This window comes from Saimiri boliviensis, chromosome 7 (genome assembly GCF_048565385.1).
Source record: "Saimiri boliviensis isolate mSaiBol1 chromosome 7, mSaiBol1.pri, whole genome shotgun sequence".
In the NCBI taxonomy this organism is placed as follows: Eukaryota; Metazoa; Chordata; class Mammalia; order Primates; family Cebidae; genus Saimiri; species Saimiri boliviensis.
Window position 1 is genome coordinate 22472280 of NC_133455.1, and position 24045 is coordinate 22496324.

The window sequence follows — 24045 nt, forward strand, 5'->3', positions numbered from 1 at the left end:
AGTTACAGAAGTGCACCCAAAAAAATATATGCAAATACACATATACCCACCACTCATAATGAGTAACTGTCACATTTTGACTTATCTGGAAGAGGGTTTTTTTTTTTTTTAATTTTAGTTACCAACTAAGCCTTTCTCGTCTCCCAAGTCCCAGTATATCTGAATCCAAAATAAGTCAACCTTCTTTTCTTTATTATTCTCCTTTTCCACCCTCACCCCAGATTTATCTTAAAGGGTAAATTCCAGGACCGGCAAGATTCCCTCGGAGAGCTCCCACCTGGACAGGTCTGCACACATCTAGCCTCAATGTACAGGATCCGGCGATGGCCGCAACCCGCGGTGTGCACAGCTGCATTTTCTTCCCCAGCCCCAACTCCCGCGTGCAACTTTGCAACTCACGCTCGGGACCTATTTGCTCGACCCGTTTAGCGGAAGGATCCCTTGCGCGGTTGCAGTTGCGCTCAACCATCTCCTCCCCGCGCCGCTCCGCGTCCGGGCCCCGCCCACTCTCGCGCCCGGGCCCCGCCCACTCCCGCGCGCCCTATGGCCCATAAAGAAGTCCCGGCCGGGCCGCTGCACTCCCCACGCGCATCCGTGCGCCGCCCGAGGCTGTCTAAGGAGTCGGCGGCCATCTTGTTCTTTTCGTGGTTCCAGTGGGGAGAGAAGGAGGAAGCAGGGAGTGGGGCGGTTGGGGGGGGACCCGCCGCGGCTGCTGCCACCGCCGCCACCACCGCCTCTGCTCGTGGCGTGGGAAAGGAGGTGTGAGTCCCGGGCGCGAGCCGGCGGCGGCGCTGCTGAGGGAGGGTCGGCGGTGGGAGGGCGATGGCGGATTTAGATAAACTCAACATCGACAGCATCATCCAACGGCTGCTGGAAGGTAAGGGGGGCAGCGGGCGGCTGCGGGGGGAGGCGGGCCCGAGGACGGCGGGCGGCCCCGGGGGCTCGAGGGAAGGGAGTTGGGAGGCCGGTTGGGCTTGCAGCACCGCGGGGAGTGAGTCCCTCGAGTTGGCCCGCTGGCCCGGGGCTGCAGCCGCAGGGAGGCCGGCCTGAGATCCCCAACTGGTCGCTAGCCGCGGACCCTCCAGGCTCCGCTCATTCATTGCACGAGGATGCAGGCTTCCTCCCGGCCTTGGAATTTGAAAACTCCGCTCCCCACCCCCATGTTTCCGGCCCCTACCCGTTTGCCTCTGCACACTGGACGGGTCTTCGGAGCGATGGTTGGGGGCCCCAGTCCAGCCTCCTGGACGGCGTGTGCCGTACTGTGCGAGATGGACTTTGCGGTGCTCATCCTCTCGGAGAGCAATTTGAAGAGGGTATGAGTTGAACCGGGTTTGGGGGCTCTTTTCCTGCTTGCTTTTATATTTTTCGTAGTTCTCGGGTCTTGGGGGGTCCATTTCTTGTAACTTGGTAAGGAACGTTCATGTCTCGAGGGGCGTGAGAGCCTGTCTTCGCCTGCCGCCCAAATCCTTGTAAGTTGTTCTGATCTTGGAGAGGTCCTCGCGCTCTTTTCCTGAACGTGCATCTGAACAGGAAGCCAACGAGGCTGACGGTTATCGTTATCTTTCCAATGTGCCAGGCTCTGTGTTAACAGCCTTTGCGTCCATGAACTTATGACTCTCATATTCATAACTGACGCTTCTAAAGCGCTTACTGTGTGTCAGGCATTCTTTGAGCACTTAACCCAGATTTCGTTTAATTCTCCCAACCACTTTGCGATATTTGCGATTTTGTTGTTGTTGTTTTACAGAAGAAACTGAGATGAAGTCACTTAACCAAGGTCACAGAGTTAGTGACAGTCGGGTTTCAAACCCAGATAGCCGGGAGCTAGAACCCGCCACAGACAACACTGGCACCTTATGTAGGAAAGAAGGAGGTGGCCAGTGGCTAAGTAAAGGTTAATAGAAAGCTTTGCATTTCGGCTCACCTAAAAGTGCCTGGCAGTTGACTCCTGTTGATGTGGGAGAGGGGCGAGGTTCAGCTTTTAAAGACGGAAGCTGAAATGAGCTGCTTTCAGATTCAAGGGCATGTTAACGGAGGCTAAGATCTTATCCAAGACTTGGTAAGAATTCAGTCAAATCCCCTAACTTGGACACTTTCATAATGGGAACTTGGCAGTTTTAACTGCTTTTTGCCTCATACAGTCCTAAAATACTGTTGTACTATAAATGCTGTGAGTGGTGGAGTCGAGGGCATGAACAGTTGGACAGCTCTGGTGTTAGAATTTGCAGATCTTTTAAAGTTAGCTATTAAAATGAAACTCCTGAAAATATCTCTTCCTGTACTTTTCTTAATCTGTGCATTCTTTCCTTTTATCCTGTCTTTAAAAAAAAAAAAAAAAAAAAAAACACTGAATGTCAAGGACCCCTGAAATGCTCTTGAAATGTTATTGCAGGGTTTTGTAGGTGAAAACCTAAGAACCATACTTTTTCATACTAGTTAATATAGATCTTTAATATTTTTTGGCAGCAGTTGGTCAGAAACTGATTAAAATAGCTTGCAGTAAGAAAGGAACTTTTTATTAAAAGTTACTTTCTAAATTTTAAAATTCTGCTTATTTCTGCAGGGATACGTGTGGCTAGCGTGGGCTTTATTTCTCTGAGGAAACAGGAAACGTTGGAATTTGCATGGATTAAAAACATTAGAATTTTAAGATCATCTAAGGCTTGCTAACCTAAATTCTGGTTTGCCCATAATTGCCTCTGTATTTATAAACAGCTTTTGTTCATTTTAATCTTTAATATTCTAATAAGTAGTTTGGTAAATAATGATACATCTAAAATCATTGTTTCTTAATAGTTCCTCTTATGTGGCACTTGAAAACCAGGTTTTCTTATATTTCATTTTTTGCTGAAATTAATAAAGCAGTGCATTTTAATGCCTCGGGAATAGGCTAGTTGCAAAATATACTTAAATTTGTTTCTCGTGGGTATTAAATTGGCAGAGAAACAGTTGAAGTTGATCCATTGAGGATATGTAGATGTCTGAGTTAAATGATGTTGGTAATAAATCATGTGCTTTACAATTTTTTATTTAAAAAAATAAATTTAATGATTTTAGATAGAAATGAGAATCTCACTGTGTTGCCCAGGCTGTTCTTAAACTACTGGTTTCAAGCAATCCTCCCACCTTGGCCTCCCCAAGTGCTGGGGTTATAGGCATGAGCCAACGTGCCAGGCCTAAATTTTGTGCTTTTTGTAATGCCTCCAAAACCTTTTTTTTTTTTCTTTTTTTTTTTCTAAATACTTTAAGATGTAAATATATTGGAAAGTAGAGAGAATATGACTTTTGTGACCTTTGTAGACTTTTTTGCATATTCAGCATTGATCTTTTAAGCTTGAGAGCAAGTATAAGCCGGTTGAGAAGTAGCTCAATAATAGTACTAAAAAGTGAAGTCTGAAGAGAAACAGCATGTTGGTTTAGATCTTAGTCCATAATCTTTGCAGTTCTTTTCTTTGAACTCTGAGTAGTTTTTATTTAAGGAGGCATCACCTCTGCAACCCACCATGGATGCTTTTATCCAAGCTCTGCCTTGCTGATGATAAAATCTTAAGGTTGTTGACTCCTTAGTATAACTGATGTTAGTTATTTAAATAACTACACAGTAAAACAGGGCATTTTGAGAGAAAATAAGCCAGCTGTTGATTTGGTCTGATGTGTTGAAGAAAAGTGAGATTTGGGGCAGTTTTACTTTGTAAATGACCTCCTTCAAGGAGCCGTGGTGGCTAGCATTTTTCTTGCATAGCAGGTGGTTGTAACTTTACTTCACATCTTGGTTTGCAAGAAGCGTCTTTGTTTTGAAGGCCATTGTCAAACTGCGAGACCATGTCAGGTTCTGCAGAATTGCCTGACTTGCTTTAGTGATTTAAATATGACCTCTGCCTTGGCTCACAGAAAGTGTTTACAGATTTAATCCTCTGATAGATAAGGGCTGTTCTGAAGGTAGTGAGTGGTCAGATATTCTGAAAAGATTGTTTAAGTAACCCATGTGTTCAACTTTTTTGGTGCAGTATAAAACATTCATATTCTGATGTTTAAAAAAGGCAGCCGTCTCTGGTCCTAAAGGTAATAAAGGACAGACATAATGGTTTAAAAAGGGGGAGGTTTCTTAACATACTAACCAAAAAAAACCAGAAGTCATCTTTCCTAATGAATATATGTAATTAAGTCTCACTCTGTCACCCAGGCTGGAGTGCAGTGGCACTATCTCGTCTCACTGCAACCTCCGCGTCCTGAGTTCAAGTGATTTTCCTGCCTCAGCCTCCCGAGTAGCTGGGACTACAGGCATGCGCCACCACACTCAACTAAGTTTCTGTATTTTTAGTAGAGAGGAAGTTTTACCATGTTGGCCAGGCTGGTCTTGAACTGACCTCAAGTGATCTGCCTGCCTCCGCCTCCCAAAGTGCTGGGATTACAGGCATGAGCCTGTAACTTTTTTTTTTTTTTTTAACAGACCAGGTAACTTTTACACTCACATCCAAGTTGTCAGCTTCCAGTTCCCTCATTGATAAGAACTGTGATGTGAGCCCTTGCCCTTCCTTTCCCATCAGCATGTCGGTTGTATGCCCACTTCCTCTCCATCTAGGCAAGGCAGGAAAGCTCTGCTGGAGACAGATGATCTGCAGCTTACAAGGGTCCTTTTTTAAACCACAGCATTGAAAAAGGATTACTCTCCTTGTGCCCACAGTGCCCTCTTGCCTGTCAGTAGCAGGAGGCAGCAGTGAAATCTGACAGAATTGCGTGTGACATTGTTGTGCTTGAGGGGGTGGAGGGGGCGCGGAAATGTGAAACGCAGGAGTAGAGCCCTGGGCGCTCCTCCTCAGAACCAGGCAAATGGACATGCAGTTGTAGCCTGGCAGTGGTCAGCTGTAGAAACTAGGGAGGTGATTTAATGTCTTTGAAAGCGCAGTCCTATTATAACCTATAACCTGTTGTGCAGAATCAACGTGCTAGTCAGCCCACTTGACTAGGTAAGGATTCCTGATCGTCAAACAGGGGAATGATTGATACTATGTGGACTTAATGGTTTCGTTTAATTTACAATTGAGGCCATTAGTTGACCTTAGAGATTGGAATATGAAGGAGATAATATTCTGGGTGTCAGTCGCTTTGTACATAAAGAAACTGAAAAGTCATTCAAGACTAGGAAGGAAAGATTTCATTTCCATGGAGTTTATGGAATTCTAGGACAGAGTTTGAACGGGGATTTACTGCCATCCCTCTCCTAGAGGGGAGTGATTGTCACCGAAAGTAAAGCTTATAAAAAATGAAAACTCAAAATAGCGTGTGCTCCGTGGTATTTTACCAAAATGCGTTCTTAGACTGTGGAAAATTAAAGTATTCAATGGATCGGCTTTACTCTAGGTGTAGAAAACTCAAGATGCTTTATTGAGAACAGCTGACAGTGTTTGGCAGCTACATCCTCTCTGCCTTGAAAAAAGTGGTGTCACTTTTATTCATTGACTAGAGACTGGGTCTCACTCTGTCACCCAGGCTGGAGACCTAAACTCCTGGGTTCAAGCAATCCTTCCTCCTCATCTTCCTGACTAGCTGAATCTACAGGCACACACCACCATACCTGGCTAATTGTTTTTCTTAGAGAGACAGGGGTCTCACTATGTTGCCCAAGCTGGTCTTGAACTCCTGGCCATAAGCAGTCCTCCCACCTCATCCTTACAAAGTGCTGGGATTACAGGTGTGAGCCATAGCGCCCTGCTTTGGTGCCACTTTTAAATGCCTGAAGTATAACCCCATCCATTAGGAAAGTCAGGATGGGAGAGGGCAGGGTGTTGAAACAATGGTGTTGATCAGATATGGAAGTCTTCCTGCTAGTGACTTTGCAGAGAAACCAAAGGATTTTTTTTTTCTGTCTTGCTCTGTTGCCCAGGCTGGAGTACAGTGGCAGGATCTCAGCTCACTGCAACCCTGCCTCCTAGGTTCAAGCGATTCTCCTGCCTCAGCCTCAGTTGTTGAGTAGCTGGGACTACAGGCATGGGCCACCATGCCCTACTAATTTTTGTTTTTTACCAGAGATGGGGTTTTGCCATGTTGGCCAGACTGGCCTCGAACTCCTGACCTCAGGTGATATGCCCACCTCAGCCTCCCAAAGTGCTGTGATTATAGATGTGAGCTACCGTGCCCGACCCAAAGGATTCTTGGTAATATTTGTATGGTTTATATTTTTTGCAGAAAAGAACTCAGTTGTTTATGGGAATGCTTAATGTTGGAAATATTTACTGTTTTTTGTTATGGTTTGAGTCTTATTTTCCTAAATCTGTCAAATATCATGAGGCTATTAATTCACTGAATGAATATGATGTGGCATGTTGTTAAAATTATCACCTACTTTAACAGGATTATTTTAAAACAGCAAAATCTTCGTTGGCTTATTTTTATACCACTTGTGCCTTTCTTAGGTTCTGAAACTTCATTAGAATTCAGCTAGGGCTTTTTTAGTGTATGCTATTTCTTTAATATGATTTTCTTTAAACAATTAAGGGACCTTGATGTGGCAAGGAGAATAGTTTTTTATTCGTCATAAATAATCTCAAACTTGTCTTAAATTTCCTTCCATACTTTCCATCTTTGCTTTGCTTGTTGCCAGTAACTAACTTTCAAAAAAAGTTGGTGTTGCTTATGAGAAAGAGGTGGTATTGTAAATAATTACCAATGCTATTTTATTTATGTTTTTTTTGAGACAGGGTCTCACTCTTTCACCCATTGCTGGAGTAAAGTGGCACAATCTAGGCTTAATGCAGCCTCTACCTCCCGGGCTGAAGTGATCCTTCTACCTTAGCCTCCTCAGCAGCTGGGACTACAGACACATACCACCGTGTCCAGCTAATTTTTGTAATTTTGGTAGAGACTGGATTTCACCATGTTGCCCAGGCTGATCTCCAACTCCTGAGCTTAACTCCTGATCCACCCATCTGGGCCTCCCAAAGTGCTGGGATTATAGGCCTGAGCTACCATACCTGGCTGTTATATTTTTATGATTCAAATTTTTACCAATTTGTTTTTTATGATATGCTCATGTCAGTGATTTCCCAGATACATAGATCAGATACATTCTGCAGAGCAACCTTCACTCATAACAGTAATAAGACATTCTCTTCAATCTCCCTTTCTAGCCAGATAAAGAAATATTAATACTTACACTGAAAAGTCACATCCTTAGGTCTGAGTTGGTGTGTTTTTGTGTGTGGTTTTTGTTTTTGCTTTTTTTTTTTTTTTCTTTTTTTGAGACGGAGTTTCTCTCTTGTTGCCTAGGCTGTAGTGCAGTGGCGTAATCTCAGCTCAGTGCAACCTCCACTTCCCTGGTTGAAGTAAATGTCGTGCCTCAACCTCCTGAGTAGGTGAGATTACAGGCGCATGCCTCTATGCCTGGCTAGTTTTTGTATTTTTAGTAGAGATGGGGTTTCACCCGGTTTATATGGCAGCATTTAAGAACTCTCCAATGTTCGCTTGGACTGCCCAACCTCATTTTGAAATCTCTGTTAGACGATTCAACATGAAATTTAAGAGTAATTACAGATTTTCATACTTTGAAAAATACTCCAGTAATGCCTGGTAAGCAAGTGGCACTATTTATTGTTTTGTAATTTTATAGCACAGAAACAGACTTTTTGCTAATCAGAAGTATATAGTCTGGAATGTATGTTTAATTCTAATGCTACCAGTCAATAGTACTTAAAGATTTATCCAGACTTCAGTCATGCGACAAATTTTGAGCACCTGCTGCGTGCTGGCTATGGCTCGTGTATGCTACAGAGCAGGACTACTGCTGTGGGTTTACATTCTACCCATGGGTCCAGATGAGTGGGCAGAAGCCAACTGGTAAGTAGAATACAAATAAAATCATGAGGTGTGGTCAGTAGTGACCTGATGTTGAGAGAACCTTCCAAAAAGCATGCAGCAGGCTTGTGAGGGGAGAGGAGATGAATGAGAGAAGCTTTTCTCCAGGGTGAAGTAATGGTGTCTGAGCAGAGGCCTGAAGGCTGAGCAGCTGTATGACAACTGATGGAAGAGGGTTTTGGTAGTTTCTATATTCATGTATTCTTTTCCTTCTGCTGATTGTAGGGAACTTAAGAAGCTTTCAGACCATGTTTGTTGATGTTTCTCATAAGCACTGTTCTTTAAATATAAATCTTGGCCAGGCACGGTGGCTCACGCCTGTAATCCCAGCACTTTGAGAGGCCGAGGTGGGCAGATCACCTGAGGTCGGGAGTTTGAGACCTGTCCGACCAAGATGGAGAAATCCTGTCTCTACTAAAAATACAAAATTAGCCCAGCATGGTGGCACATGCCTGTAATCCCAGCTTCTTGGGAGGCTGAGGCAGGAGAATCACTTGAACTCGGGAGGCAGAGGTTGCAGTAAACCGAGATCACGCCATTGTACTCCAGCTTGGGCAACAAGAGTGAAACTCTGTCTCAAAATAAATAATCTTCATTTTTTCTGGAAAAGCTGCATCTAATCTTAACATTAAGAGTAATTTTTAAGGCCGGGTGTGGTGGCTCATGCCTGTAATCCCAGCACTTTGGGAGGCCAAAGCAGGAGGATCACTTGAGCCTTGCAGTTTGAGGCTGCAGTGAGCCGTGATTATGCCACTGCACTCCAGCCTAGGCACCAGTGTGAGCCCCTCTCTCAAAAAAGAAGAATTTTTAAATTATTGGTAGTCTTGGCTTTTGCTTTTCACTAATCTCTGAATGCTCCCACCCAAAGGACAAACAGAGAAACAGGATAAAGGAGTTAAATATAAACTGTTTAGAGGTGGTAGTGGGGAGCTTCCAAACCCAAAAAATAAATTGTTAGCAACATTGATTTCATATGATGGCATTGACTAAATACAATAGCATTTGTACAACAAAACCTGCTATCATATACTATGAGCCAAAATCATCACAAAAATATTCTCCTGGAAGACTTAGAGTCAGCTATTCATTCATAAGTGTGGGACTCTGCTGAAAAAAATTCACTTGAAACCGGAAGCTTCTAGGATTTCCTTCCTAGCCAAAAATAAAGCTTCCTGATGGGCAGTCTGCCCAAGTTTATGGTTAACTTGTGGTTAAATCACTAATGATTGGCATTTTCTAGCCAATGAAGCAGGAATCCCATCTTTTTCAGGAGTATTTCTTGAATTCTAACTCTGCATGGGTGTCTAGAGAGAAAAAGAAAATCACTTACGGAAAAAACATTTTTTGTTGCTCAGTAGCTGTTGTATTAAATATGCGTCTGTTCGATATCTCTCCTCAAAAACTATCAATAATGCTTTTGTGGTTTTTTCTTTTTTTGAGACAGAGTTTCACTCTTGTTGCCCAGGGTGGAGTGGTGCAATGATGCAATCTCTGCTATGCTCACCATGACCTCCACCTCCCAGGTTTAAGCGATCCTCCTGCCTCAGCCTCTCAAGCAGCTGGGATTACTGGCACCCACCACCATGCCCAGCTGATTTTGTATTTTTATAGAGACAGGGTTTCTCTGTGTTGGTCAGGCTGGTCTCAAACTCCCGACCTCAAGTGATCTGCCCATCCCAGCCTCCCAAAGTGCTGGGATTACAGGCGTGATCCAACGTGCCTGGCATTACACTGCTTTTATTGCTTCTTTTATAACATTCTTATCAGAGTGAGACTTTGTGAGTTATGTATTTTGGGTCCGAAAGTGAAGTGATTTTCCCAAAGCAATAGAACCAGTCCAGAAATGTGGTGCTCCTGGCTTGCTCCCAGTCCAGCCTTAAATCTAATGTTTACTTCATTGTGTGCTTGAAGAATTTTTGTTCTTTCTCTCTTACTATCATTGCTTGCAACTTTTCATTGAAAGAATAATACTCCTCCACTATGTTCCATATCTGCTCAAAAATTAATTGAGGCTGAAGATGACTTTACCTAAGGCAATATTTTGGAAACTTGGCATAACCCTTTTAATGGAAAATGATTCTCAACAAATGTGTCAGGGTTTTCACTTGAGTAATATTTACTACTCTAACATAGTTACTTAGATATATACAGAACAAAGCTAGAGACAAACCAGTTAAGCTTATTGCTGATATGCACCTGTTAAGTTAAATGAGTTTATGGTTTTAATATAAAGCCTCCAAAACCAAGAAATTTAAATTAGCAACATGGATTTAATCTCATAGATTCTCTGGTTTTCTAAAACTGAATCACTTGATACTGGATTTAATGATGGAAAGTTGAAGGCTTAAGTTCTGTATTTAGTCTGATCCTCTGTGTTCACTTCCATTTTATTCACAGAATGCCTGATTGTATACATCTTTTGTACAAAACAAGTACCAAAACTTGGATTCCAGTTGAGGATAATCAGGCCCCATACTTACCTAGACTCTGCCAGCAAATCATTTTGCTAGATCGTTTCAAGAAGGGGCCACTTTATAACTGTAAAATTAGGGTACATTTAGTAGTTCAATACTACTTAATCTGTATCTAGTTACAACTGGAATCAAAACATAAAATTTCTTCTTTCCCACAGCTACCTACCTGCTGACAAGTGAGCTCTGTTGCAGTTTTTACTTTGATAGAACCCTAAGTGCTCTGGTGGTGTGGATGCCCCGTGCTATGCAATGATTTCTTTCTCCCATTATTATCTGTTGAAATTATTAGGAAATGTGCTTTTTTTTACAGGATAGCACATGACTGACATCCTTTGCTCTATGCAGACATGAGTACAAACACAAATGTAAGCCCAGAAATTGCATAGCAAAATAAGTACAACGAGTTAACTTTTTTTTTTTTTTTTTTTTGAGACGGAGTTTCGCTCTTGTTACCCAGGCTGGAGTGCAATGGCGCGATCTCGGCTCACCGCAACCTCCGCCTCCTGGGTTCAGGCAATTCTCCTGCCTCAGCCTCCTGAGTAGCTGGGATTACAGGCACGCGCCACCATGCCCAGCTAACTTTTTGTATTTTTAGTAGAGACGGGGTTTCACCATGTTGACCAGGATGGTCTCGATCTCTTCACCTCGTGATCCACCTGCCTCGGCCTCCCAAAGTGCTGGGATTACAGGCTTGAGCCACCGCATCCGGCCACATTTTCTTAATGAAATGAAAACAACGCTAATATTTTTTTCACAGGTAAATTAAATCAGAGGTCCTCAGGAGGAGATACCCATGGTCCTCTGAAAAACACTGACTGGGGAGGGTTCTAAGTATCTTTCCAATCCTGTCTCTAACAGCACTTGCATGGACAGGATGGCCTCCCTTGTGGAATACTATAAAAGAAGTCTTACTTGATATCGAAGATGCAATTAAATCTTGTCCAAGATTTTAAGATTCTAATTAGGCATTAAAACCGTGGTTATTTTAAGTGTCCTGATAATGAAGCCACTCAGCTAGTTAAACCATGTTTTTGCCCCTTTATCTAAATCTTGTATTTTGTATTTTGGCATAATTGGACTAATTAGGGTTTTTCTTCTCTGCAGTGAGAGGGTCCAAGCCTGGTAAGAATGTCCAGCTTCAGGAGAATGAAATCAGAGGACTGTGCTTAAAGTCTCGTGAGATCTTTCTCAGTCAGCCTATCCTACTAGAACTTGAAGCACCACTCAAAATATGTGGTAAGTTTGGGGCACACAAGTTATCTTTGGTTACATGATTGATTGTCTGAATCAAAGATATGTTGATGACCTTGTATTAGCTAGCAGAATGATTTTCCTGTTTGTGAATAGCCTGGAACTACTTAAAATTGAGTTAAATAGAATCTTTAGAATAAATACTTCTAATAGACTTAGTTTAAAAAAAAAAAAACATTTCGCTGAAGGAATGATCATTGCAAAAGAAAAAAAGGAAACTAAGAATGGAGAGCTAAGGAAAGGTCTGAACTACATGGATGTATAGGAATATGTTTAAGCTTAAAGTAACACTGGTTATAGCTAAAAATAGAACTTCTTTGATGCTGATTTGGGGGTTCTGTTTTCTATATAATAGAAACAGATAATCTGTGTCTTAATGTAAAAACTAAACTTTATTCATTTGAGTAATATATTCTTATAGCATATTTGACTGCATCGATAAAACTTTGTTTGCATGTTTTTAAAGTAAAACGTTCTTCGGCATTATCTTGCAGGGAGAAATTGAAAGCTAAATGCGATGGTGGGTGGGAGGTAGGGGTAGTGTGTATGTATGTATGTGCTTTTGTTCAGTTGGGGCCAAGGCTCACTGGAAGTATAGCAGTTCTGCTGACACAGTACCCAGAGACTGAGCTGTCAGAGATCTGATACTGATCAGTCAACCCGAAAGGAAAACCATGTTACTTGGCAAGAAGGCATGCCTAGACATTATAATCCTTTACACAGAATAAATTCTTAATTAGTTGAATTTTGTGTGAGGTTCTGGACATACACGTATACTCAAAAATTTTATTAAGCTTGGTTGAACTAAATATGATGCAAGATTGGAAATTACTTAGTGTTGGCTGTCAAATTAAACTTTCATTACTAGACGTCAATGCCACTGCACAAGTAATATTTAAAGAATATCTTTCCAAAGCTTTGTTAGTGGATTGAACTGTAAGTATGGGAACACTGTGTAACAAAATTCTTGCTTCTAGGTGACATCCATGGGCAATACTATGATTTGTTGCGACTTTTTGAGTACGGCGGTTTCCCGCCAGAAAGCAACTACCTGTTTCTTGGGGACTATGTGGACAGGGGAAAGCAGTCATTGGAGACAATCTGCCTCTTACTGGCCTACAAAATCAAATATCCTGAGAATTTTTTTCTTCTCAGAGGGAACCATGAATGTGCCAGCATCAACAGAATTTATGGATTTTATGATGAATGTAAGTACTTTTCTATATCTAAGGAAGAGTTGCTGAAATTAAGATACTTTATCATAAACAGTTATCACATACTCCTGTTAGGAATTGTGAGAGTTTAAATGCAGTGGTGTCATCTCTCATGTTTTCTGTTTCCTTAACTTGTTTTTAGCTTAGCTTTTTTTGGGAGGGGTGGGGAAAACGGAGTCTCACTCTGTTGCCCAGGGTGGAGCGCAGTAGTACCGTACCTCACTGCAACCTCTGCCTCCTGGGCTCAAGCCATCTTCCTGCCTTAGCCTCCAAGTAGCTAGGACTACAGACATGCACCACCACACTCGGCTAATTTTTGTATTTTTTTGTAGAGACGGTTTCACCTTGTTACCTAAGCTGATCTCCAGCTCCTGGACTCAAGGAATCCTCCTGCCTAGGCCACCCACTGGGATGACTGGTGTGAGCCTCGGCGCCCAGGCGTTTTTTTCTCTCTTGGGTAGAAAAGTAACACTGCCGCTGTAATAAATAAGGTCTTGGATTCTTCTATGATGTGATGATCAGATTAGGGAGTAATGCTTCATGGTAGTGGTTTCTTTAAGATAATTAGTGTATTTACAGATAACTTAATTCTTAGTAGAAATCTGAGAACCATTCCAAATGGTTTTCTAAAGCAACTTTATTACGTAATTTTATTCCGTAAAATTCACATGTAATCCCAACACTTTGGGAGGCCAAGGTGGGTTGATCACCTGAGGTCAGGAGTTCAAGACCATCATGACCAACATGTTGAAACCCTGTCTCTCTATTAAAATACAAAAAAATTAGCAGGGCATGGTAGCACATACCTGTTATCCCAGCTACTCAGGAGGCTGACTAAGGAGAATAGCTTGAACCCGGGAGACGGAGGTTGCAGTGAGCCAAGACCATGCCTATGTATTCCAGCCTGGGCAACAAGAGTGAAACTTCCTCCCTCCCCGCAAAAAAGTTTACAATTTAGTGATTTGTAAATTTATAGAGTTATTCGACCATCACCATAGGCCCCGGGCAGTGACTAATCTACTTTCTGTCTTTTCTAAAGAACATTTTATACAAATGGAATCTTGCAATATATAAATAATTAGGTTTTTAAATTATTATAGTTTTTCTTCTTCTGGCTTATCCAAACCCAGGAAGAATGGCAATAACGTTCCTAAAACTAAAATGTGCTGAACAAAGAATGCAAAACTATTTAAAAAAAAAAAAAAAAAAGATTATTTTTACAGTATTTTACACATTTTGTGACCCATTTGGATTGTTTAATTAAAGGTGCACTTTGATTTGACTATTGACAAAACACAGTTTTCTTAAAGCTTTGAAAATAATCAGTTTGATAAAGGATTTTATGTGAGAAAAGGTTTTGAATCTTCACCTCCACCTCCTTTTGTGCTCATCATTTCTGCCAGGAGGGTTTCAGGTTTGGAGTGAAGGGGTAGTTAAGGAGCTTCAGATACTTGGCATTTGTTAATATTATTATAGGGAGATTAGCAAAGAGTTGTCCCTGTGGTCCTCCCCTAGACCACATTGTGACTTAGAGTCTTGAGATGTGGTGTTTTTCCATCTCAATTTCACATAGATGAGTTGAGCTAGCACATTTGTTAGAAGTGCATCCTAGAAGGCCGGGCGCGGTGGCTCAAGCCTGTAATCCCAGCACTTTGGGAGGCCAAGGCGGGTGGATCACGAGGTCAAGAGATCGAGACCATCCTGGTCAACATGGTGAAACCCCGTCTCTACTCAAAATACAAAAAATTAGCTGGGCATGGTGGCGCGTGCCTGTAATCCCAGCTACTCGGGAGGCTGAGGCAGGAGAATTGCCTGAACCCAGGAGGCGGAGGTTGCAGTGAGCCGAGATCGCGCCATTGCACTCCAGCCTGGATAACAAGAGCGAAACTCCGTCTCAAAAAAAAAAAAAAAAAGAAGTGCATCCTAGAAATATACTCACAGACTGAGCCCTTCTGCTACCGTAACCCTTTTCCACAATTGGATGTTTGCTTGGTCTGTGACCTTGAGATCCAGCTGGTAAGATGGGGTGGGTGGAATCGTCAGGGACAAAGATTCTGTGGGTTGTGGACTGAATGACACCATTGAACCTGTACAGGAAAGATATTTGAAATTAACAGTGATTCTGTATCGAAGAAGTACCAGTGAGCCAGTTACTGCTCCTTAGGTAGTGAAATAGGTGTGGTGGGGTTTTTTGGTTGGTTGGTTTTGAGACAGAGCCTTATACTGGAGTGCAGAGGTATGATCATAGTTTACTGCAACCTGTAATTTCTGGGCTCAAGCAGTCCTTCCTTAGCCTCCCTAAGTGCTGAGATTACAGGCATGAGCCACCACACTCAACCAGCATGTTTTGGATACTTAACTCCAAGTGTTACTCTTGAGTTAAGAAAGGGTTCCTTTTACATAGCTGTTAGCCCAGCAAATACTTTACACGTTTACCTTAATGAAGTTCACATCCAGATGACCTCATTTTTGTGATGTATATCCTAATGTAATGACATTGACTGCATCAGTTTCAGTTTCTCCTTAATGCAGAGGCCTTTAAAAATGACTTAGAAGATAAGTGTTGGACCAGTTTCAACTCCTGTTTGGTCATCAACACAATTTACAGACCTTGTCTACCTGTGGGCATAAAAGTGCCCTTGACATAGGTGGCTTTTGGTTGAAGGCTTGCAGACATTTAATATATGTATAATATATATTTTATTAAAATGAAAAGTTTTATTCAAATGTTGATTTACATGGAACAATTTTTTAAAAAACACTGCCTGTTCTCCAAGTACGTAAATACTTTATACTACCATTTCTTTTCTTTTTTTTTTTAAGTTTGCAAATGTGACAGAAAAGCTGAGGTATATATTGTTGGGTAAAACATGAGTGTTTGTTGATCTGTTTCTGTTACCAGAGCTGTTTGATATACGATAATGGGAAACCACATTATAGGTTCTGGCTCAGAATCCTAGGATTTGGAAGCTAGGCGATTACCCAGGCTAAACCTTTCAGGGGCCAGATGTTCCTGGTGGTCTGAGGTGGCCTTAGTCAGGAAATGAAGAGAGAAGAGAAAGAGGCAGCCCTGTGCTTAAAATGCTGAGAGGCGTTTTACAGGAGGAAACAAACTGATTGTTGATGGAGAGATCAGCAGGACTTGGCAAGGAAAGCTGGTGTATGTGGCATAACTAAAGAATCAGCCGGGCGCGGTGGCTCAAGCCTGTAATCCCAGCACTTTGGGAGGCCGAGGCGGGTGGATCACGAGGTCGAGAGATCGAGACCATCCTGGTGAACGTGGTGAAACCCCGTCTCTAATAAAAGTGCAAAAAATTAGCTGGGCATGGTGGCACGTGCCTGTAATCCCAGCTACTCAGGAGGCTGAGGCAGGAGAATTGCCTGAGCCCAGGAGGCGGAGGTTGCGGTGAGCCGAGATCGCGCCATTGCACTCCAGCCTGGGTAACAAAGGCGAAACTCCGTCTCAAAAAAAAAAAAAAAAAAAAAAGAATCAAAGGCCAGGCGTGGTGGCTCACGCCTATAATCTCAGCGCTTTTGGGAGGCCTACGTGGGTGGATCCCTTGAGGTCAGGAGTTCAAGACCAGCCTGGCCAACATGGTGAAAACCCATCTCTACTAAAAATACAGTAATTAAGTGTGGTAGTGCATGCCTATAGTCCCAGCTACTCAGTAGATTAAGGCTGGAGAATCCCAGGAACCCAGGAGACAAAGGTTGCAGTGAGCCAAGATTGCACTGCTTCACTCCACCTACTTGGGTGATGAGTGAGACCCTGCCTCAAAAAAAAAATCAGAAGTGAAACTGACCTTGGGGAAAACGAAAATCACTATCACTGAGGGATTAAGACAGTGCAACCTTGTTTTTATAATACAGCTTAAGTTTATTTCTTTCCTGGAATGCTTGGGACTAGAAGTGTTTCAGGTTTCAGATTTATTTTTAATATTTGTGTTACAATTACTGATTAAACATCTCTAATCCAAAAATTGGAAATCCAGAATGCTCCAATGAGCATTTCCTTTGAATATCATGTGAATGCTCAAAAAGTTTCAAACTTTGGAGCATCTTGGATTAAGTAGTAGTATTGCTATTGGAAAGTGGAGGTGGTGATTTTGCAGATGGCCCTTCAGCCTTTTGTAGGGAGGAGTTTGTTAAATTTTCGGAACCACCCCTTCTCCCCGCCCCGCAATTGAAGGAATTAGTAACCTCTAAAGCATGCGGCCCCCTGAGGCCGTTTATCCGGCCCCCTCGCAGCACTTCAGGAAGGGGCACCTCTTTCATTGGTGGTCAGTGAGAGGAGCACAGTATGTGGCGGCCCTCCAGTGGTCTGAGGGACAGTGAACTGGCCCCCTGTGTAAAAAGTTTGGGGACTCCTGCTCTAAAGAAATGCACAATAGGGTGAACCGTGGTCAGAGTTAGACCTAGTGACTGAGAAACCAGAAAACATCAGGAGAAAAGATAAACAGTCTTCTCTGCAGAGGGAGAAGGCGTACATTTGTTGAATTTGCATTACAGTTCAAGCCCTGTGCTAAACGCCCTATGCTGCTTGATTTGCATTAAAGGTGAGGTGTGATTGAGGAGGTCAGTTGCTTTGGCTGCCTCTAACTCTCAAAGGGGAGATACAGGTTTAACTTCTAGATATCCATGTAGTCCCCAGGATAGCGCAGGAAAAGAGACTAAGGACAAACACTTGTTTTTGTTTTTGAGATGGAGTTTGCCTCTTGTTGCCCAGGCTGGAGTGCAGTGGCACAATCTTGGCTCACCATACCCTCTGCCTCCCAGGCAGGTTCAAGCTATTCTCTTGCTTCAGCCTCCCAAGTAGCTGGGACTATAGGCACGCGCCACCACACTCAGCTAATTTTTGTGTTTTTATTAGAGACAGGGTTTCTCCATGTTGGTCAGGCTGGTCTCGAACTCCTGACCTCAGGTGATTCACCTGCTTCGGCCTCCCCAAGTTCTGGGATTACAGACGTGAGCCACCATAACCAGCCAAACTCTTGATTTTTAAAGATAGTGCTTCGTGTAGTAAGGTACAGGAGACAAAGGCAACTGGACAATTGGACAATCCTCAACCAATCCAGGGAAATTTGTTCTTGCAAGGTATGTGAGTAGATTTTAAACTCAGAACATAGGTTTCCTGTCAAAACAGTACATAGTGGCATACTTCTATCAGAGCCACTCTGACTCCAGAATGTGTGGATACCTGTGCTGGTGAGGGAACATGACCAACCTGTGACATCAGGCCTGTGGGAGCATGTGGAGTCTATATGGTGTTGTAAACAGATGTCCTGTAGTGCCTGTGAGAAGCATCCGCTGCCCTGTGATCATTGTGCCTCCTGCTAGAGCACTGAGGCGGGTACATAGGGGTGGGTGTTAACTCAGAGGTTTCCTCAGAAGGAAGGTGGTAATGCCACATGTGTAAGTTTCTAATTGCCTTCAGACGTAGGGAACTACCAGTGGTGAGATTGGACAAAGCAGACTGGATTTCACACAGAATTTATGCCACCAGATAATTCTTGGGATTTGATGGTAATCCTTAATCATTATCAAATCCAGAATTCTGGTTTCTGTGAAATTTTAAAAGATTTCATGTGAAAATGTAAGTCATTGCTTTTAGATCAAATGTGTCTCTCCTAAACCTCTTCCCTTTCAAGAGAGTCTTTATTTTTATTTTATTTTTTTCTTTTTACTTTAAACTGTTGGGGTCTCGGTATGTTGCCCAAGCTGGTTTTGAACTCCTGGGCTCAAGCAGTCCTTCTACCTCAGCCTCCCAAAGTGCTGGGATTACAGGCATGAGCCACCACGCCCAGCTCTTATTTTAAGAGTCTTAAAATAAGACTGTTTTATTAAGATTCTTAATAAAAACATAGTTTCGTTTGCTTAAAAGGTACCTAGAAGCCGGGCTTGGTGGCTCAAGCCTGTAATCCCAGCACTTTGGGAGGCCGAGGCGGGTGGATCACGAGGTCAAGAGATCGAGACCATCCTCGTCAACATGGTGAAACCCCGTCTCTACTAAAAATACAAAAAATTAGCTGGGCATGGTGGCGCGTGCCTGTAATCCCAGCTACTCAGGAGGCTGAGGCAGGAGAATTGCCTGAACCCAGGAGGCGGAGGTTGTGGTGAGCCGAGATCGCGCCATTGCACTCCAGCCTGGGTAACAAGAGCGAAACTCCGTCTCAAAAAAAAAAAAAAGGAAAAGAAAAGGTACCTAGAATCTTGCTTTGAGGGAAATTATCCTGAGAGAATGAGCCTACAGAACAGTAAAACTCTCTTTTTAATCACAGGTAAAAGAAGATACAACATTAAACTATGGAAAACTTTCACAGACTGTTTTAACTGTTTACCGATAGCAGCCATCGTGGATGAGAAGATATTCTGCTGTCATGGAGGTAGGTGGGCTGATTTTTGTTCCAAACAGGTTTTGATCCCTTCCAAAGGGTGAACATTTTGACATTTGTGAGTTATCATTGGGGTGACTTCCTCCGACAGAACTCTCTTTTGTTGGTGTGTTGCATTGTAGTTTCACTCTGACACAGCCAAGATCATTTGGATAAAAATCTTAAGTAACCAATTGATTTATTATAGGGAGTTCCAGACTCTGTAAATTAGGTTTGAAAATAGAGCAGAAAGTTTTTATTTTTATTTTTATTTTTTTTTAGAGATGAGGTCTCACCACGTTGCCCAGGCTGCTCACAAACTCCTGGGCTCAAGCAGTCCTCCTGCCTCGGCCTCCCAAAATGCTGGGATTATAGGCATGAGCCACCGTACCCAGCTCAGAAAAGTGCTTTTGAGACGGAGTCTTGCTCTGTTGCCAGGCTGGAGTGCAGTGGCACAATCTCGGCTTCCTGCAACCTCTGCCTCCCGGATTCAAGTGATTCTCCTGCCTCAGCCTCCCAAGTAGCTAGGATCACAGGCTCACACCACCACGCCTGGCTGATTTTTGTATTTTTAGTAGAGAGGGTGTTTCACCGTATTGACCAAGATGGTCTCAATCTCTTGACCTCATGATCTGCCTGCCTCAGCCTCCCAAAGTGCTGGGATTACAGGCGTGAGCCACCACACCCAGCCAAGAAAAGTATTTTTAACTCTAAAATGAACAACGTGTAACTTGCCAATGCCAGAGATCCTCTAGAACACTGAAGATGTGAATAGATTTTTCCCTTGATCTGTTTTTTATCCTCTCAGAACTTTTTCTGACTTGGATTTTAAAGCTATTTTGGTCAGGCATAGTGGCTCACACCTGTAATCCCAGCACTTTGAGACGCCAGGGTGGGAGGATTGCTTGATGCCATGAATACGAATATGTGAACAGCCTGTAACATATCGAGACCCCCATCTCTAGAAGAAGTTTTAAAAATTAGCCAGGTGCGATGGTGCATACCTATGGTTGTAGCTGTTTGGGAGGCTGAGGCGGGAGGATCATTTGAGCCCTGGGGTTTAAGGCTGCAGTGAGTCATGATCATACTGCTGCACTGCAGCCTTGGTAACAGAGCAAGATCCTATCTCTAAAAATATATACATGTATATTTTATGAGCTATTTTGTTTTGCTCACTGGTTGTGCTTTCTTTAATGTAATTAAAATAGTGATTCTAAAGAGATCTCTGTGCTCCTAGACTCACACAGGTTTTGGGAGAGTTGGATACGTGGTTTTTATCTCACATGATATGAATCCCATATTGTGACTCGAGACAATGTGTCCTGTAGATTTAATGGTCTGTGAACCATGCAGGTTGCCTACAGAACTACCTCACACCCGAGGATCCTTCTCAGCTCGGTCATTACAAGCTATCAGTCATAACATCGCTCATTATTGTCATCAACTGGGGAAGCGCACAGAGGAGTTTTTTAAGTCACGGGATTTTACAGTGTTCTGTCTATTGGGGTAACTCTCCATGTACGGTTTAAACCTACTATGCACCATGCATTAGTGCATATAATTCCAGTGTGTATCCAGTTGTCCTTTTTCTCTGTGTGTGTTTTTTTTTTCTTTTAACCAAAACTAAAACATCATAGATTTCAGTTTTTGCGTCAGGATTGTTGAATTTCTCTGTAGACAAATGGAACTTTTGAGGGGGTAATACCCTTTTAAAAGTTCTGCTTTCTTCATTTTTCTTGTTTTCATTGAATAGGTTTATCACCAGATCTTCAATCTATGGAGCAGATTCGGCGAATTATGCGACCAACTGATGTACCAGATCAAGGTCTTCTTTGTGATCTTTTGTGGTCTGACCCCGATAAAGATGTCTTAGGCTGGGGTGAAAATGACAGAGGAGTGTCCTTCACATTTGGTGCAGAAGTGGTTGCAAAATTTCTCCATAAGCATGATTTGGATCTTATATGTAGAGCCCATCAGGTATTGATTTTGAATTTTACATGTACACTTAAGAGCATGTGTGTGAGCACAGATTCTCCTTGTTGATTTTGGTGGGTAGGTATTGCTTATTTATACAAAGTGTCTCTGGAACACAAGACAGGCTCAATGGGAAACTGAAACATGGTTTTACTCATCTAATATTTGCACCTGTTTATACTGAAAAAATTTTCTCTTCAAGGTGGTTGAAGATGGATATGAATTTTTTGCAAAGAGGCAGTTGGTCACTCTGTTTTCTGCACCCAATTATTGTGGAGAGTTTGACAATGCAGGTGCCATGATGAGTGTGGACGAAACACTAATGTGTTCTTTTCAGGTAGAGCATACTTTCAACATTATTTCCTTTTAATATGTTTGAATTTTGCTGATTGAAAAACATAATTATATTTTTGCCTAATGTTTATTTATGCTGAGTAGTAGGCTGAATTTTTATTTTCCCTTAACCAGTCTGTGTCCTAGTTGAATAATGTGTGGATCCCTTGTAAAATAAAAAATTTATTATGGCATCTTTTCCCCAGTGTTGAATTAGAATTTTTTGCATTGCATATTGGCTCCTTAATGCTTATAGCTCTTTTACTGTAAATCTAAAGCCATAATGGCAATGTAATGTTCAGCTAAAATTAAATCACCACTTGCATGTGAAAAGTACTAAATGCCTCATGCTATGTGTCTACTTAGTTCTGCCCCCTCTAGTCTAACCTCCACAAAACTTCTGTGGATGTACCATGACATCATTTAGCCTCCACATGGCACAAAAGCATTATTTAGAATCTGCTTCAGTCTTTTTCTCATTTGCTTATTATGGTAAACTTATACAACTTCATGCCAGCCTAATCATAAACATGAGTACAGCCACCAAATGATGTGGCAGTCATCAGTTAAATGAATTAAAACAGTTTTTACCAATTATCAGAGAGAACTTGCAGCTTCCAAAATTCCAGAGATTGTGCAAAGACTCCTACAGGTTGGAGAAACACTTTTTGTAAAGGCCTTTCTCTCCCGTATCAGGAGTGGCTAAAGATACTAACAGGTGTAGACTTCAGAAAATTGTTTTAGTCAGACAGAATAATTTGTCCATATCATAGATTTGATCTGTTTATCATACATTGATTACTAAATGTTTACATGTCACCTTAGCTTGCATTAATATGCTAGGAGGGCTTTCACAGTTGTCGGGGCAATTGTAAACACCATCTGAACAAAAGATTTGAATGAGATTTAAGGACTCTTAAGATTTGAAGTTGAGTATATTTCCTGAAATGAACTCTTTTGAATCTCTCCAGATTTTAAAGCCTGCAGAGAAAAAGAAGCCAAATGCTACGAGACCTGTAACACCTCCAAGGGGTATGATCACAAAACAAGCAAAGAAATAGATGTCATTTTGGCACTGCCTAGTTGGGACTTGTAACATAGAGTATATAACCGTCATTTTTAAGACTGTAATGTGTACTGGTCAGCTTGCTCAGATAGATCTGTGTTTGTGGGGGCCCTTCCTTCCGTTTTTTATTTAGTGAATGGCATTTGCTGGTTATAACAGCAAATGAAAGACTTCACTCCAAAAAGTGTTTTGTTTTTTAATTCTCTATTCCTTTTGCAAACAATTTTAATGATGGTATTAAAGCTGTACACCCCAGGACAGTTTATTCTTTCTAAGGGGTAAGTGTACAATGATCTTTTTTAATTCAGTACAACCCATATCATGTAAATGTTCATTTTCTTTAGGACATAAAGAGAGCCCTAGGGTGCTCTGAATCTGTACATGTTCTTGTCATAAAATGCATACTGTTGATACAAACCACTGTGAACATTTTTTATTTGAGAATTTCGTTTCAAAGGGACTGCTTTTTCCTCTCATTGTCTTGTTATGTACAAACTAGTTTTTATAGCTATCAACATTAGGAGTAACTTTCAACCTTGCCAGCATCACTGGTATGATGTATATTTAATTAAAGCACACATTTCCCCTACCGTATACTTAAAATGACAATTAAAGCCATTCTTTTAAATGTTTGTGACTCTTTCCTAAAGCCAAAGTTTCTGTTGAATTATGTATTGACACACCCCTAAGTACAAGGTGGTATGGTTGTGTACACATGCTACCTTCTTGGGGATTCAAAAACAGGTTTTTGATTTTGAATAGCAATTAGTGATATAGTGCTGTTTAAGCTACTAATAATTAAAGGTAATAACATTTTGTACAATTTCCATATAGTCTATTCATTAAGTAATCTTTTTACAGTTACATCAGGCCTGAACCCGTCCATTCAGAAAGCTTCAAATTATAGAAACAATACTGTTCTATACGAGTGACCGATTATGCTTTCTTTGGCCTACATTCTTTATTCTGCGGTGAAGTTGAGGCTTATAAGTTAAAACAAAGGATCTAACCAGTTTATACAGAACTCACAGTATCTATCTATGACTTTTTTAAACCAAGATCTGTTAAAAAAGAAACCTGTTTCAACAGATGACCGTGTACAATACCATGTGGTGAAAATGAATTGAGACTTATTAAATGATGAACTTGTTAAATCCTCTCAGTGTCTATTTATCAGCACAATACACACAGGCGAACTGTTGATGGCATATTGAATAGATTTTCCTGAATAAATTGCTCTGGAAACCACACAGTTGCATTTTGGTTTTGTCTTCCTTCAAGTAGTCTGTTTTCCAAAGATGGATTATAATACTAATACTCTGAGTTTGTAACCTGGACATACCTATTTGTGTAATAGAGTGATGAGGTGGAGTGATCTTTCTCTACCATTTGGGGAGATGAGGCTTAATCTGTCTCCATAGTTTTCTCATTGAGTTAACTTGAACTTAGTAGTGAATTTAGATGCAGCTGGCTTTATTATTCTGAGTCAGCCACCTACATTTTCATGCATA

The 24045-nt window shown here is 41.8% G+C and overlaps 1 protein-coding gene across 1 annotated transcript; it reads left to right on the top strand.

The window, feature by feature from the left end:
• The first annotated feature begins 614 nt into the window (after nucleotides 1-614).
• Nucleotides 615-23782, top strand: PPP1CC (protein phosphatase 1 catalytic subunit gamma). The gene is made up of 8 exons (XM_003932249.3): nucleotides 615-877; nucleotides 11430-11561; nucleotides 12554-12784; nucleotides 19069-19173; nucleotides 20915-21138; nucleotides 21338-21472; nucleotides 22440-22500; nucleotides 23396-23782. The coding sequence occupies exons 1-8, from the start codon at nucleotides 823-825 to the stop codon at nucleotides 23464-23466; spliced, it is 1014 nt and encodes a 337-aa protein (XP_003932298.1). The 5' UTR covers nucleotides 615-822; the 3' UTR covers nucleotides 23467-23782.
• Nucleotides 23783-24045: the final 263 nt, after the last annotated feature.